At 51.9% G+C, this 15,910-nt stretch overlaps 2 protein-coding genes across 3 annotated transcripts in view; one reads left to right on the top strand and one right to left on the bottom strand.

The window, feature by feature from the left end:
* Positions 1-4,102, bottom strand: part of TECPR2 (tectonin beta-propeller repeat containing 2) — a 61,046-nt gene extending 56,944 nt beyond the window's left edge. The window contains exon 1 of the mRNA XM_075532071.1: positions 3,940-4,102. The gene's annotated coding sequence lies outside the window, so the exon portion shown is untranslated. The remainder of the gene's footprint in view (positions 1-3,939) is intronic.
* Positions 4,103-4,148: 46 nt separating this feature from the next.
* On the top strand, positions 4,149-15,284 carry CINP (cyclin dependent kinase 2 interacting protein). 2 transcript variants are annotated; one of them, XM_075532072.1, is made up of 5 exons: positions 4,149-4,192; positions 8,194-8,362; positions 9,839-9,965; positions 12,094-12,223; positions 13,867-15,284. In XM_075532072.1, exons 1-5 carry the CDS (start codon positions 4,186-4,188, stop codon positions 14,067-14,069), a joined length of 636 nt encoding a protein of 211 aa, XP_075388187.1. In that variant the 5' UTR covers positions 4,149-4,185; the 3' UTR covers positions 14,070-15,284. The 2 variants fall into 2 exon arrangements, with proteins under 2 accessions (XP_075388187.1, XP_075388188.1); XM_075532073.1 differs by lacking the exons at positions 4,149-4,192; positions 8,194-8,362 and adding an exon at positions 4,216-4,584.
* Positions 15,285-15,910: the final 626 nt, after the last annotated feature.

Below are 15,910 nucleotides of genomic sequence, written 5' to 3'. Positions count from 1 at the left end.
ACACCGCTGGTCAGAGCTCACCCAGGGACTCTTTGTGGCTGGGAAACCACGCGAGGTGGTCCTCTCGGTCAGGTGGGATGAGATGAGTTGGAACTGCCCAGGGCACCGAACAGCTCCTCCACCTGCAGAGAAGCCCCAGCACCATCTACCCGCCCCCCACCCGGGCCCACCCACACTCCCCACTGTGGAAAAGCGGGGCGGTGGTTAATGACAAGGGTCCATCAGACCTGAGTTCCCATGAACATATTCTGCGGAGTGAAGTCAGTCAGTCACAGAGACATACGCTGTAGGAACGCACATCTTTGAACTGCCTGGGCAGGTGAGAAGCTCGAGACCCAAGTTCATTGCTACTGCAAGGCTGCTCAGGGGACATACTATTCTCTTCAGGGTGGCAGAAACACCCGGAGATGGACAGTGGTGAGGGTGGGACATAATGAGCTTAATACTGTCACAGAGGCACACATGAGAAGTGGCAAATGCTTTTATTGTACAGATTTAGTACAATAAAGGAGCCCAGTGGGCTGCTAATGGCAAGGTCAAGTGTTTGAAACCTCCAGCCAATGCTCAGGAGAAAGATGAGGCTCTCTACTCTCGTAAAGATGTACTGTCTCAGAAACCCACAGGGACAGCTCTACTCTGTCCTGTAGGGTCGCTGTGTGTCTGGATCTACACCCTGGAAATGGGTTTTGGTTGACCACAAAAAAAATGAACACAACCACACAGATGTGCCCACATCCGTGAAGTCAGCAAAAGAAGCAAGATTCCCCGATACAGGCTGTGTGGCCCTGTTTACATGAATTTCAGAAACAGGTCAACTGAGTCTGACAGAGTCAGGAGGGGTTGTGTGGAGGTCCAGGGGCTAAGAGAGAAGGGGCAGAGGAGCTTTCTGGGGGAAAGGGACATGACACATGTTTAGAGCTCACCGAAGGCAACATGTAACATCGGTGCATTTGACTGTGCAGAGAAAGAAAACAAAAATTATAAAAGAGAAAGATCCAAGTTGGAATTTTAAGCCCTGGGGAATGATTTAATCTTTCCAGATGGCTGTGGGTTTGGTTTTGAGTTTTTTTAATGAACATTGTCTAGAAAAAGCCTGCTTTCCTGCACGGTGGCTGATCCAAGCCAGAAATGGGGCATCAACCAGTCTGCTGCTTTCTCTGACTCTCTCCCCCAATCAAGCCTGCCCACCCCTCCCGAGCTCAGCACCCCAATGTTAAATATTCCGACAGCTGTTTTCCACCTCGGGGCCTCTCCTCCAGCCACACATTCTAGGCTCTGGTCATGCTGGGACTTCCATCTCTATAGAGCAGGCTCCCTATCTTCCCTGTTCTCCCTAAAAAACAATCAGAACCAAAACATTGTGTTGATTCCAAACAACTCACAGCAACCCTATGGGCTGCCCCACAGGGTTCCCCAGATGGAAGCAGACTGCCGCCTTTTCTATGTGGAGCTGCAGGGGGGTTCTAACTGCCAACCTTTTGATTCTCAGACACAGGCTTAACCACTGTGCTACCAGACACACTTCTCTTCCCCTTGCAATCCCTGAAGGCCAAGTTCTCCTCTGCAGGAAGTTTGCAGACCAGCTCAGACCCTAAGAACTCTGTGAGTGCCGGCCCTCAGCACCAGCGGCTTCTGTTCTCGCCCTCCCACAAAGGGGTCTTTGTTGTCTTTGCCCACAGCCTGCGAATGGATCCTTTGTGGTCCTTGGGAAGACCAGCCTGGAGAGTGGTACCAGCAGCGCCCAACATGGATTTGTTGCTTTCATCTCTCGCTCTCAAAACACTGTGTCAGATAGACCCAAGTAGGATAACCTGAAATATAAGGTCACCCTCTCCCTAAGCCACATTCATCCTGCGCACAAACAACCCCACTGGTCTCTTACACCCAGGTCCAAAGAACCCACTCACTTTAAATGGGATACACACTGAACAACACACACACTGTGACCTCAGTTCAGAGAGCCCGTCAAACACTTCCTCCAGAGTCTACCAGGCTCCACTGTGTGCCACGGAATCAAGACAGTGCTCCCATCCACCGGTAAAGCTTGTCATGATGTGACACCTGGTTCCTGCAGTTCCTTCCTGTTCCAAGAGCAATCAATGGCTCGGCCTGATGCTTTCCTCTCTTGCAGAACACAACCCGTCCAAACTCACTTCCACGGCAGAGGGCAATGTCCCCGGAGATGCACCTCAGTCTGAAGTGTAACTCCTCAAGGGGGAAACTGACAGCAAAGGCTGTGGGGCTACCTGACAACTTCCACCTAACAGAAGCTCTTTCCTCAGCAGTGCTCCACTACTGACCAAAAGGTGAGTGGTTCAAACCCACCGTGAGGCGCCTTAGATACACACCTGATGGTGTTTCTAACAGGGCACAGCCTTGAAACCCAGGACAGCCGTTCTACTTTCCAGACACAGGGACGCCATGAGTCAGAACCAACTAGATGGCAAGGAACAAGCCACTCGCCTTCAGTAAAGGGCGACTCTTTGTTCCATCTTCCCAACCAGTGGTTTCCAAGCCAGTACAGGCCTTCTTCCCTGCCTTGAAAGGCCAAAGGACACACTATAAGCTTCGTGGGGGCAGGGTCGGAGTCTCACCTGGTGCATCAGAGTATCCGTAGAGCACAGCACACAACAGACCCCAACTACCTACCTTCTACCTCAACAAATGTGGTCCATGTTGGGTTATACACAGAGGTTTGTCACAGGGTATGGTGGTTGCACGTGAGGGAGTCCTAGAGGCCGGGAGAAAGTCACTGTGGCCACAAGAAATATGTGGCTGGAGGAGGGGCTGTGGCTGGAAAGCAGCTGTCAGCATGTTCAGGCGAGAGTTAGCCTCTGGGCAGTGGCGAGCAGCTGGGATGGGAGCAAGGCAGTGCCTGAGATAATATGGTTTGGGGTTTTCCTAGGCCTTCTTTCCTTAACGTTTGAAACCAAGGCCTGGGCTGCCAAGTGCAGCTCCATGGTTCTGCCACAGAACGTTCAATTCCACTTTCTGCCAACCAGTGGACCAGACTTAACCAAGCCGCATCCAACTCCTGCAGCTCAGTTCAAAACGCGCAGGGAGGAGAAATGGGACTGAGAAGCAAAGTTGAAGTCCTAAGCAGACAAGAGAGAGATGGAGGGACTGGTGGAAAGAGGCTCAGAATGGTCAGGAAGGGCCGAACATCCGTTTGTAGTCTCGGTGATGTGGATCAACAGCACCTAAGCCCCCTTAGGAGAGGAGGTGGTCGACCTTAAGGAGACAGACGGACCATAGTGGCTGACAAGGAACTGACAATGAGCTCAAACACGGCAAGGCTAGAGAGCCAAGCAATGTTCTGTTCTGCTGGGCAGGGGTCCCTGGGTGGGAAAAGACTGGACAGGGGCCACCCAACAACAAAAGCACGCTGGCTCAGCACCCTGCCCATCTGATTCAATCCTCCATCCAGGCCAACGGAGGAAAGGATGATCGAGGAAACCGCTGCTCAGTGACTCGGGCAGAAATGCAGGCCCATACGGGCGGGCGTGCTTCTTCGTTTGACAAGTACTTAAGCACTTGGAAGGAAGGTGCCAAAGCCCGCTGGCAGGCGATGGTGGGCAGATGTAGGGCCCGGGGGCTGGCACCCCGGGTCCAGGAGCAAAGTCCATCAAAGGACCACGGTGGCGGGAGCCGGGCGGCTACACCCGGCTGGGGCGGGCCCAAGGATAGAGTGGGGGCACCCAGAGAGGTGGGGACCGCCGGCTCCGAAGCGGGCGCGAGCTGGGCGCTTCCAAGCGTAATAGCATCTGGTACCCTGAAGGAGGGAGTCGGCGGAGCCGGGAAACGGGCGCAGGGGTGGCGGAGCCCCTCAGAGGCTGGACGAGGGAAAGGCGGCCGGGGTCGCCCGCAGCGCGGGGTGGCCGAGGAGGGGCGCGGGGCCGGAGGCGTGCGGGCTGCCTGCCCCCAGCGTCGCGGACTCACCTCCCAGCGGCCCCTCCACAGTCGGCGGCCCAGCCCGGCTCGAGGAGGCGGGGATGGACTCGGGGCGCGGGGGCTGCCGGGAGCCGGTTCCCTGGCAACGAGTTGGCACCGCCGAGCAGCCACCGGCTCTGCTCCGGCCTAGAGAGGCAGAGACACAACTGGCGGCCGGCGCGGCGGAAGTGATGCTATCTGCTTCCGGCGGTGGGCGGGGCTTCCCGTCTCCTTCCGGAGTTCTCCGCCGGCGGCATGGAAGGTGCGTGAGAAATGGGTTAGTTGGCTGGGGCGGGGCGGGGCGGCTGCTCGGTGACGGCCAGGGCCTCGGACTGGAGCTGGGCCTGGGAGCCCTGCGGAGGGGCCCATGCGCTTGCTCCAAGCCTGCTCGCTGCCCGCGCCAGCCTCTGCCGATGCGATTGCCCGTCAGATTTGCCTACTCTGTTTTTTAGCGTGTAAAGTGACAGCGCAATGAGATGATACATGCAAAGGCTCACTTTGTAGCTCTTGGTCTTATAAATTGATTAGCATTAGCGGGGCGCGTGGGGTGTCGGGAAATCCTTTGAGCTTTCAGTCACAGGTACCTGCCATGGAGCCTCTTGCTTGTAACAGAGCTGTCATTCCGCGAGTGCTCGTTCTGTGCCTAGTAGTGTGGTGAGTACCTTGTATGCATCGGTTCAATTGGGCTTCGTACCAACCCCATCAGGTTTCTCTTGTCATCCCTATTTTACAGATGGGGGCTCAGAAGGGTTAAGTAACTTGGCCCGTGTTGTGACCCTTATGACGCGTCTTTTGCCCTACTAGCCTGTGAGTTTCTTGGACTCTAAAACCATGCCCAGTTTTCAGTTCCTAAATATATGCGTGATCACGTGGGACAGAAAGAGGAAGGATCAGAGGTGACTCTTGCCTTCAAGGAGTCCTGGAGAGTGAGAGAAACCCTTAGCTTAGGGCAGTGGATCTCAACCTTCCTAATGCTGCGACCCTTTAATACAGTTCCTCCTGTTGTAGTGACAACCCAACCATAAAATCATTTTCGTTGCTACTTCATAACTAATTTTGCTACCCAAAGGGGTCGAGACCCACAGGTTGAGAACCACTGCCTAAGGGAACTGCAGTACAGGTGGGAAGAGCGGTTTTTCCTTGTAACGTATTTCTTTCAGGGTCTACTGGGTGCTGGGGCTTAAGGGCGTTAACACACCAGACAGTCCCTGCCCTGGTGAGACTTGCAGTCAGACAGGAGATAAAGACATTAAACAAGCAATATCACTGAACTACACACTTAGAAAATGCTGAATTGGCAGAGGTTGTGTTATAACAAGAACAAAACCAAAATCCCCCCCTCAAATGGAACTCACTGCTATCGAGTCAATTCCATCTCATAGCTACCCTACAGCACAGGGTTGAAATGCCCCTGTAGGTTTTCTAGACTAAATTTTTATGGGAATAGAAAGCCTCATCTGTCTCCCACAGACTAGCTGGTAGTTTCAAACTACTGACCTGGTTAGTAGTGGTTAGTAGCCCAATACACAACCCTCCAGCCACCAGGTCTCGTGTGTGTGTGTGAACGTGTGTATATACAGTTGTAAAACTATGTACACATTCGTATATATAGTTGTAAAACTATATATGCACGTGAGTCTATATATATTGTTATAAAACAAATATATATATATGTGTACACATATTTACAACAAAAATCCTATAGAGCAGGGCATTCCACCCTGATACATAGGGGGTTTCAATTGGCATGATTAAAATATGAATCAAATGTTATTGTTGTTAGGTGCTGAGTCAATTTTGATGCGTAGCAATCCCCTGTGACACAGTAGTGCTGTTCCATTGGTTGTCATCAGATTACCAGCACAGCCGCCAACTGATCCGTGGGGTGGGTTTGAACCACCAACCTTTTGGTTCACAACAAAGTATTTAACTGTTGTGTTACCAGAGCTCCTTAATAGCACTTGTGAATGACAATGAAGTCATGTATACAGCAGTGCCAAATGAGGGAGGGTAGGACCAATAAGCTATCTGACAGCTGAGCCTTAAAGGACTCTGGGAGTTGGGTGACTCTGGGAGTAGGTGGGGAGAATGCTGGTCAGAGCCAGAGCTGCAGCATAGCAACCAGTGGTGGGAGGAGGGGGAGAGGATGGAGCTAGTGGTGACCGGCAGAGCTCAGGGAGCAGAAGTCCTTGTCATACTGGTTGAGGGACTGGGTGCTCCCCCCCCCCTGAGTCCTAAGTGTCTTCTCAAATCCTTGCAACAGCCCTACAGAATAGTTATTTTTATCCCCGTTGTACAGGTGGGAAAACGAGGCTCTGAGAAGCTAAAGAACTTGTCCAGGGTCACAGAGCTAACAGTGACAGAACTGGGTCAAACCCAGGCAGTGTGGTCTTTGGAGTCGAGAGCCTACCATCCAGGTGTGCTTTGTCCCAGATTCCTTAACAGCTTCTTAGGGAAGTCAGGCTTTATCCTGTGGTTGGTGAGCAGCCTCTGGAGGGTTTTTAAGGAAGAAAGGAGAGGGGCAGGACTTGGGGACATCTCAGGGGCCAGATAAAGTGAGCACTTTCCAGAGAAAACTGCTTCTTAGCTTTTCTCAAGCTGCCTGGAGCTCCTTTGAGCTGGCGATTGAGGCAAGTGTCAGGCAGGAAAGTGGCCTGGTCTTGAGCTTGGCCTGGTCTTGAGCTTGGACTTCATCCTGGTCCTTCTAAGCAGGACAGTGGTGGCTGGAGAGGGTCTCTGCTTCTGGGATGCACCTGTCCATGTAGGAATGGTGCACCCTTGTGAGCCACAAAGCTCTGACCGAATGGTAGGTGTCCAAGTGCTTGGGCCCAGTAAATAGAACCACACTAAGAATTCTGAAGGGGCTTCACGCAGCCCGAGATAATGGCAGCCAGGGAATGTCACACCTTCATCTTTGCCTTTCTGGCCTTGGCAAATAGTGAATGTGCTTCAGGCTCAATCTGTGTCCATTCCAGCAGGTCTTACATGTCAACAAGGGCCTGCTTTGTCTTCTTTCAGGAAACACACTTTCACATCCAGCCAGCTTCCCTTTTCCACCGGGCTCATTCGTCTAGTTCAATCTTCTCAATCTTCCTAACGCTGTGACCCTTTAATACCTTTCCTCATGTTGTGGTGAGACCCCAACCATAAAATATTTTCATTGCTACTTCATAACTGCAATTTTGCTACTGTTATGAATTGGGCAACCTCTGTGAATGGGTCATTCAACTCCCAAAGGTGTCACGACCCACAGGTTCAGAACCGCTGGTCTAGTTGGTGCAGTATTTCAGATGGGTGTGTGGTTTGGGGTTGGTTGGTTTGTTTTTCAGTCCATCTGATGGAGCCTTGGTGGTGGAGTGGGTGTTACCCGTTTGGCTGCTAACCACAAGGTCAGCAGCTCAAATCCACCAGCTGCTCCACAAGATGAGACTTTTCTACTCTCAAAATGATTGACAGCCTTAGAAACCTACAGGGGCATTTCTTCTCTGCTCTCTAGTGTCGCTATGAGTCAGAATCAACTTGTTTCTGACAAAAGTGTGTGTGGAACTGTAGACACACACTCAACAAAGTCTCCAGATACAATTTAGTGACGATGGTTACATTCTTCTTGTATCATCATTCTCGCTGTCTCTTCCAAAATTACCTCCCCATCAGATAATTGTACTATTGGAAGTTATAAAGACATTTGCCCTCCCAACTATGATCTTTTATATGTATATGTGTGTCAAAACCCTCATTGTCATTGGGTCAATGCTAACCCATAAAAGCCTATATAATAGAGCTGCCTCTATGGGTGTCTGGGACTGTAACTCTTGACAAAAGTAGAAATCTTCTCCCTTGGGGCAGCTGGTGGTTTTGAACTACTGACTTGCAGGTAGCAGCCCAACACATAATCACTATGCGTAGTGTGCATATGTATGTGTGTGCGTGTGTATGTACATGTGTGTATAAGAATGCCAGACACATACATACTTATATACCTAGTTGTTGAGACTACACAACTCACCATTTTGTCAAGAAATTCACCAATTCCTTAATGCTGGTGACAGTCTCTGAGTTGGGCGGCCATTCTCACTTCCCTTTTCTGAGTTGCCTTTCCCTGTGAACCTAAACTCACTGCCCCTTAAGGGTCCTTCCTGCCCAGTCATCAGAGTTGCTGCGGTCAATTGGATCACATACAGATCTTAAAAGAGCTGAATGCTGGACACAAGCCTCCACCCACCATCAGGCATTCCATCACAATTCTGTTTCTCTTGTTATCAGCAAAGGACCTTGGAGCTGTAACTCCCAGGAAGCCCGTCTTGTCCATCAGTGCCAGGAAACTCAAGGACAACGCAGCTGACTGGCATAACTTAATCCTCAAGTGGGAGTCCCTCTCGGGTGCAGGGTTTACTACTGCCAGCAGCATCGCGAACCTGAAGATGAGTTCTTTGTGAGTCTGGGCAGAGTGCCTCGCCCTTGAAGGTGGGGCAGACTTTGCCCGTGAGCCGTTCAGTGTGGGAAGGGTGGTTTGCACTTACCAGCGAGGATAAGGTACGACATAAGACAGGGTCCCATGAGAACCGCTCTTTGGGCTGTAAGGGAATGCTCCGCATTGTCACGGCTGTCTCTAGGTAGGCACGGAGATCGGGACAGAAGGACACAGGCCCCGTTCCTGAGAGCGGTAGCTTCTGGGAAGCGGGGGCATTGAGGTGACCGGGAAAGGGATTTTGTCCTTACCTGCCATGCAATTTTAGTTCTCAAAAGTGCACAAAGGAGAGGATTCGCTTTCTCATTCTTCACCCAAATCTAGAAGAGTCTACAAAGAAAAACCAAACTCACTGCCGACTCATAGCAACCTCATCATGCAGAACCTGATAGGGTAGCACTGCCCGTGGGTTGCCGAGACTGTAAGTCTTTGCAGCAGCGGTTCTCAACCTGTGGGTCGTTAGACCCCCAAAGGGGGTCTCCCATTTCCTAACAGTAGCAAAATGAAAGTGATGAAGTAGCAATGAAAAGAATTTTATGGTTAGGGGTCACCACAATCTGAGGAACTGTATTAAAGAGTCGGCATTGGGGAGGTTGAGAACCACTGCTTTACAGGAATAGAAAGCCCTGCCTTCCTCCCAAGGAGTAGCTGGTGGTTTCAAACTGGTGACCCTGGAGTTCACAGCCCATTGCAGAACCGCTGTGCCACCAAGGCTCCTCGCAAAGAATAACATATACATAAAGCACATCAGGTCCCTAGGCAGCTAAGCGCCTGTACCGCAGGTGCAGACGAGTCAGTGCTCAGCTCTAACGACGGCTGGTGGCGTGTGTCCTCAGAAGGAAAGCCTGGACCATTGTACTAACAAAGGCACCCCCGCCGGGACAAGTTCATGGAGCACAAGTTGACTCTGCAGCACATGGCATCACCACAAATCTTTCATTTTAATATGCCCCAAGCCCATTGCCATCAAATAGATTCTGACTCATAGCAACCCTAGAGGGCAGTGTAGAACTGCCCCTGTGGGTGTCCGAGGCCATAAATATGAATGGGAGCAAACAGCCTCCTGTTTCTGCCCCAGAGCAACTGGTGACTTTGAACCACTAACCTTGCCACTAGCAGCAGCTCAGTACACAACCCACTGAAAACCAAATCAGAACGTTGCCATCATGTCAATGCTGTCTCTTCGAGACCCTGTAGGGCAGATTAGAACTGCCCCTGGGGGTTTCTGAGACTAACTCTTTACAGGAGTAGAAAACCATGTCCTTCTCCCAAGGAACACCTGGTAGCCTTGCAGTCCAGTATTAACCACTGTGCTATTAGGTCTAGTGCAGAGCATTTGAAATAAAGATGTGGCTGTTAAGGTTTTTAGGATTTATCATCCCACAAAGAGGCCAGTGAGCTTACATCCACGTCGTCCCTGCTCGTTTCTATCTTGTCCAGGAGCAAAGACAAGATAGAACTAGAGAACAGTAGCCTGCCTTCTGATACGAACGGACAGACGTATCCAGACTATAACCAGGAGCTGGAGACGCTGTGTGAGCAGCTGCAGGCCACCTTGGATGGGTTGGTAAGATTCCAGGTCCTGTCGCCTTGTCTGCAGGGCACATTAGGGTTCAACTGACCCCTCAGCAGCCCTGACCCTGCAGGTGGACCCTTCCTTCCCTGGGCCCTGTATGCTGTCTCTCTGTGCCCGTTTTCCTCTGGGATTGAAACCATTCTTACTCCATCTTCACAGACTTGTTTCCAAACAAGGCTACCGCCCCAGGGACTGGAAGTTAGCACCCCAGAGTTAGCACCCTTTGGGGCACCCACTGAAGGCATCACATGCCCCCTGCTTATTTCTTCCATGCCTGTGCTTCTGTGAGGACTCCTCTCCACTTTGCCCGACCCCTTGCTCCTTCGGGCCTAGCCGAGGCAGCCCTGCCTGAGGGAAGCCACTCTGCCCTGTGGGCCGCTCTGTCCTCGGAACCCTCTCTGCTGCCACTCGTGGTGTGTCCGCCCCATTTCTGTGCAGTGACTTGTTTCCTGCTGCATCTTCCTTCTGGGCCAATGGGGGCCAGCAGCTGTTCCCAGTACAGAGCCAGGAGTAAACCGTGTGAGCTCTGCAGACTGAGCACCCGCCCCAAACAGTCCAGGCAGCCGGCAAGCAAAGGCATTTCCCAGTGTTCCAGGAAGAGGCTGGACGGATACTGAAATGTGAATTTTATGTCACTTTCAGGTGTCAAAAATCATCTACCCCTCCGCGCTCCCCGCCTTTCCCCACACACACATTGTTAGGTGCCACTGAGTTGGCACCCAATGCACAAACAATGAAGCACAGCCTGGTCCTGCGCCAGCCCCGCAATTGTTCTTATGTGTGAGCCCACTGTTGCAGCCGCTGTGTCTGTCTGTCTTGTGGAAGGCCTTCCTCTTTTCTGCTGCCCCTCTTCATCTCACAGTTCTTATGTCCAAGGAACATTCTGGTTGTCCTTCTGCCAAGACAGATTTCTTTGTTCTTTCTGCAGTCTGTGGTACTTTGAATATTCTTCGCCAGCACCAAAGTTCAGATGGATCTATCTTCCCGATTCAGTATCCAACTTTCCCATGCGTTTGAGCTCATTGAAGATACCATGGCTTAGGTCAGGCGCACCCTAGTCCTTAAAGCAACAGCCTTGCTTTTCGGCCCTTGAAAGAGGTCTTGGGCAGCAGACTGACTCAGTGCAGTGTACCACCTGATCTCCTGCTGCTGCTTCTGAGCACGACGGTAGATAGAAGCACGATGACATCCTTGGCAACTTCAGTCTCCTCTTTTTCGCGATGTTACTTACTGGTCCAGTTTGGAGGGTCTGGGTTTTGGCAATCCATCCTTTATTTTCATCAGCAAGTGCTTCAAGTCCTCCTCACTTTTCAGCACGCCAGGTTGTGTTGTCTGCACATCGCCGGATGTTCACAAGCCTTCCTCCAATCCTGATGCCACACTCTTCTTCCTAGAATCCAGCTTCTCTGGTGATGTGTTCAGCACACGGATTGATTAAGTATGGTGAGAGGCTACAGCCCTGACGCACGCACACTTTCGTTGATCTCATGCTGTGCAGGACTCCCTTGTTCTGCTCACACATCTGCCTCTTGATCCATGACAGCGCCAACTAGCTGTTTCACAGATGTTAACGCATTGAATCATTTTCTATATGGTGATTTATTTTAAATGAGATGGGGATTATATAATGTCACCCCGTGGAAGCAGGCCTAGAAGCATGCATCCGTTGCTTGCATGCATGGAGGAGATATGCTATGTACCCCGTGTCGCAGTGCAGATGCTGCAGGATATCCTGCCTCTGTGGAGCCTTACTGCTTGGCCCTTTTACAACTGAGGAAACCAAGGCTGGAGAGTGGTTTAGAAACCCAGGCTATTCACAAGGCCATCCTTATTTAATGCCTCATCATCTCTTTCACTCCACAGAAACAGCCTGACCCCTCAGTAGAATCCTGCCACGTCTTGGGGGCAAGTTGATCGGTGCTGCTCAGAAACCCATCTGTGGGACTCAGCAAGCTTTCCTTCCTGGGCTTAAGAGACTCAGTGTCCCACCCCACTTGGCATGTACCCTGGGTAGACTTGATGGTGACCTGAGTGACTGGTCTCAACAGACTTCTGCTTCTTAGCTTTGAAATCCTAGAGCTAGTCAATTGGAGTAAATGTTAACGTTCTCATCTCTCAGACCAAAGTACAGGTGAAAATGGAAAAGCTGGCTTCCACCACCAAAGGCATTTGTGACCTCGAGAATTACCATCATGGAGAAGAGGGCCAACCGCCACCCCTGTTCCACACGTGGCCCACCGCCCACTTTTGTGAGTAGTTCTCTCTCTACCGGTTTTCAGGGGGGCAGAGATCAGAAGAACATTCGGTACCAGTTAGATCTGGTGCCTTCAGAAGCTGACAGGACTTTGAAGTTCAACTTGAAAGGGTCCACTGGGAAAGTAAGAGACCAGGGCACCTTAAAAGAACCACTCTTGGATTTTGTCATCCTGTAAGATGTCTGGGTAGTGCAAATGAACACCAGCAGGGCTGAGAACCAAAACAGCTCGTGGGTTTGACCCTACTCAGGTACTGCAGAAGAAAGGCCTAGTGGTCCGCTGCCAGAAAACCAGCCACTACGAGCCCCGTAGCTGTGTCCGCTCCCACACACAGGGTCACTGGGAGTCAGGGCCAAGTCAACAGTGACTGGTTACTAACTGAAGCCAGTTTTCCATTACGTCACCAGACCACTGCCATTGGGTTGGTTCAGACTCACAAGGGCACCGGAGAACAAAGTAGAACTGCTTCCGGAAGCTTCAAATACACTGAATTTTTATAGGAGCAGTCAGCCTCATCTTTCTCCCACGGTGTGGCTGGTGGGTTGGAACTACTGACCTTGCAGTTAGCAGGTCAGTAACCCACTACTACCTGGACTCTTTTAAAATGTAATTAGAGACCCATTAAAAGACTTGCCATTATTAACCCTTTACAGGCAACGAGTGAAATGAACCCCACTGCCCCTCCGGGCAGAAATCTGTCATTTCCTGGGGAGCAGGAAAGCCTTCTTTTGTTTTATTCAGTCAAGGTCACTTCAACCAGCCCCCTGCAAGAAGACTATTGGGAGAGATGAACTCACAAGTCAAATAAGCCAAAAAACTCCTTGAAAGAGCTCTTGTCAGCCGATCACGCAGCCTTGGTGACCTGTGAGATAAGTGGTGGACTGTCAGCCACAACGTTGGCGGTTCAAACCCACCAGCTGCTCCATGAGAGAGCAATGAGGCTGTCTGTTCCCATAAACAGTTACAGCCTCAGAAACCATGTATGGGCTCAATGTCAGTTGAACGTGACTTGGTGGCCATGGTTCCACATTAGTGTAGAAGGACCGCACTACCTGATGTGGATTTGATGGAGAAAGGGGTCGGATCCTGAGTGTAGTGTGTTCACTGCAATACCATCCGTTTGCCATGCAGTTCACCTACAAGTGAAGTGGGAAAGGTCAGTGTGTCACTTTGCAGTACGTGAGGATACCTGCCATCTAATTCTCAACTGCACCAGCTGGAGGGGTGAAGGCCCCTTAGCTCGCTCTGCCTTGGTCTGTTGGAGATCCTGGTTTCTAACCAGGTGCTCCTAGACCACTGGCAGGGCCTGCCTGAGTCGAGAGCTCTTCCTTGACTCTTGCGTTGCAGCAGTCTGGGGCGGAGGTGGTGCCGTGGTAGCATTGTCACCATCCGGGCAGGAGACCCAGGTACGATTCCTGGCCAGTGCACCTCCCCTGTGGCCGACAGAGGTCTGTCAGTAGAGGCGGACGAGTTGCTCTGCTGTTGGCAGCTTCCAGACTCAGACAGACTAGGAAGAAAGGCCTGGTGGACCTGGTTCTGAGTATCAGCCAGTGAAAACCCTAGGAGCACAATGGCGCGAGGTCACCAGGCCTCGGGAGGCGACTCCACAGCAGCTAACCCACCCCCGTTTGTCCCAGACACTGTGTCCCGCCAGCTGTGCGACATGTATGGGAAGGAACTGCTGCTGAAGCGCACCATTGTCGAGGAGCTGGCACATTCGGCGGACCGTGACCTTGCCCTGAGCTACTTGTCCATGTGGCTGCACGAGCCCTATGTGGAACGCACCAGCCAGCTGCTTCTGGAAGGCATGCTGCTCGAGACCGGGCACCGGCCGCTCTGACCCCAGAGCAGCCTTGCTCTGGAGGGCGCCCCATCTCCTATAACAGACAGGCCTTCTGTGCAGGCCTAGGATGCCGGTGCCCAGGACATGGGGTCTTCTAGCTGGCCCACCCTCAGCTCCTGTGGACTCTGCCCCTTGCTGCCTACCAGCCCCTGCACCTCTTTTGATCTGTCCCCAGGCTCCTGAGCAGTGAGCAAATGAGCTTGTCAGCTGGATGCATGCCACTGCGTAGGTTTGCCTAGCACACCCCTGGTTTCTCGGCTCCACCCAGTCGTGTCTGTATTACTCAACTTCTCCTGGTGGGAGTTTAGTAGTCAGGGTTAATTTGTAAAATGCTGTAGCATAGTGGTTACATGTTGAGCTGCTAACTGCAAGGTCAGAAGTTCAAAACCACCAGCTGCTCCACGGGTGGAAGACCGAGCTTACTCCCATGAAGAGTTACCATCACACGGAGCTCTTGTGCCCTGACCTGTAGGCTTGCTCTGAGACGCCCTTGCCTCATGGGCAGTTGAGTTGGGTTATTTTGTTTGGTGAGAACCACCAGCAGCATCACAGAAATGGGAATGCCTACCAGAAATCGCTTCTGTTTGTGTACTCAGCCCAGGCCAAGAGTCTCCATGGCGGTACTCTGGCAAAGTTGGTAGTCCGGCACATCTTGCCACCATTGCCACGCACAGCTAGTGTGCTTTGTGAGAAGCGAAGGGAAAGGTCACCGCTGTGAGAGACTGAAGAGGCACAGCCGAAGACGAGGGTATGAAGTGAAATCGTTTCTCCAAAGTCTCCTTTACATGCCGGTCCTTTCCATGGCATCCCGTGGTACACGGCTTCTTCACCCTTTGCAGCGATGAGTTACTCGGCGTGGCTCTCCTAGGCAGTCTGTTAACCCCACCAAGGGACCTTTTCCTGGTGTGTCGTTCACAGGATTCACTATTTTTTCATCCTGCTGGGTATAAAATGATCCTCTGAGAAGCAGGAGGGGCTTGCATTACTGAGAACCGGGGCGGACGTGTCCTCTGTGCCCCAGACCCTGTGCAGTGTCATCAAGGCAGCGGCAGAACCAGGAGTCACAGCATCAGGCAGAGAGACGGTGGACTCCCAGCCCACAGAGCGTTGGGCAGGAGGCTGGCTTTGAGTAGGGTGCCTCTGGGTACTAACTTGGGGGAGCTGAACTTGCTGACTCACAGAGGTGGAGCCGTTCTGGAGTGGGGGAGGTGGGGGAGGTGGGTTAAGTGGGGGAGGTGGGTTCACTGACCCATGGAGCTGGGCTGAATGCCTTTGGGTTGGGCTTAGACTGGAGTGCCACCACATCCTCTGGGTATTTACTGGAAGCCTGCAAGAACAGCCGTACCTGAAGCATCTTGCCTGCATTGCCCGGTGTTGACCTCCTTAATAAACTATCACTGCGATCGCGTCTTGAGTTCTGCGTGGCCATTGCAATGGATTGTGGAATCCAGCCGGGAACGCGGAGTGTGCGGCTGGACACATCTAGTGGCAGCACAGGGCTGCATCACAACAGCTCAGAGGCACAAGCTTGGGGTTTGTAAGGAAAGACCCCAAAAGGCGTGGGAAGTAAAACATGTGATTCCTAGAATGGTTATTTTGGTTACGTCACTTGTCAGGGATATAAGGAATGATAAGCTGCAGCTGAGGGGAAGGCTGCTTCTGGGGTGGCCTGGGGGAAAGCTTGGCTGGTTACGCAATGCGTGATTGTAATAGGAAGCCAGTGTTACTGGGTCCACCGTGCCAGAGGCCCCAGACCGTACGGACATCAGTAGACACAGTCCAGGGGTGGAAAAGGGACTATTAAATTGGCTATCATGAGAAAGGTTAAGGGTTATGTC

The sequence above is a fragment of the Tenrec ecaudatus genome, chromosome 14 (genome assembly GCF_050624435.1).
Source record: "Tenrec ecaudatus isolate mTenEca1 chromosome 14, mTenEca1.hap1, whole genome shotgun sequence".
Taxonomy (NCBI): domain Eukaryota; kingdom Metazoa; phylum Chordata; class Mammalia; order Afrosoricida; family Tenrecidae; genus Tenrec; species Tenrec ecaudatus.
This window is presented reverse-complemented; position numbering and strand designations above follow the sequence as displayed.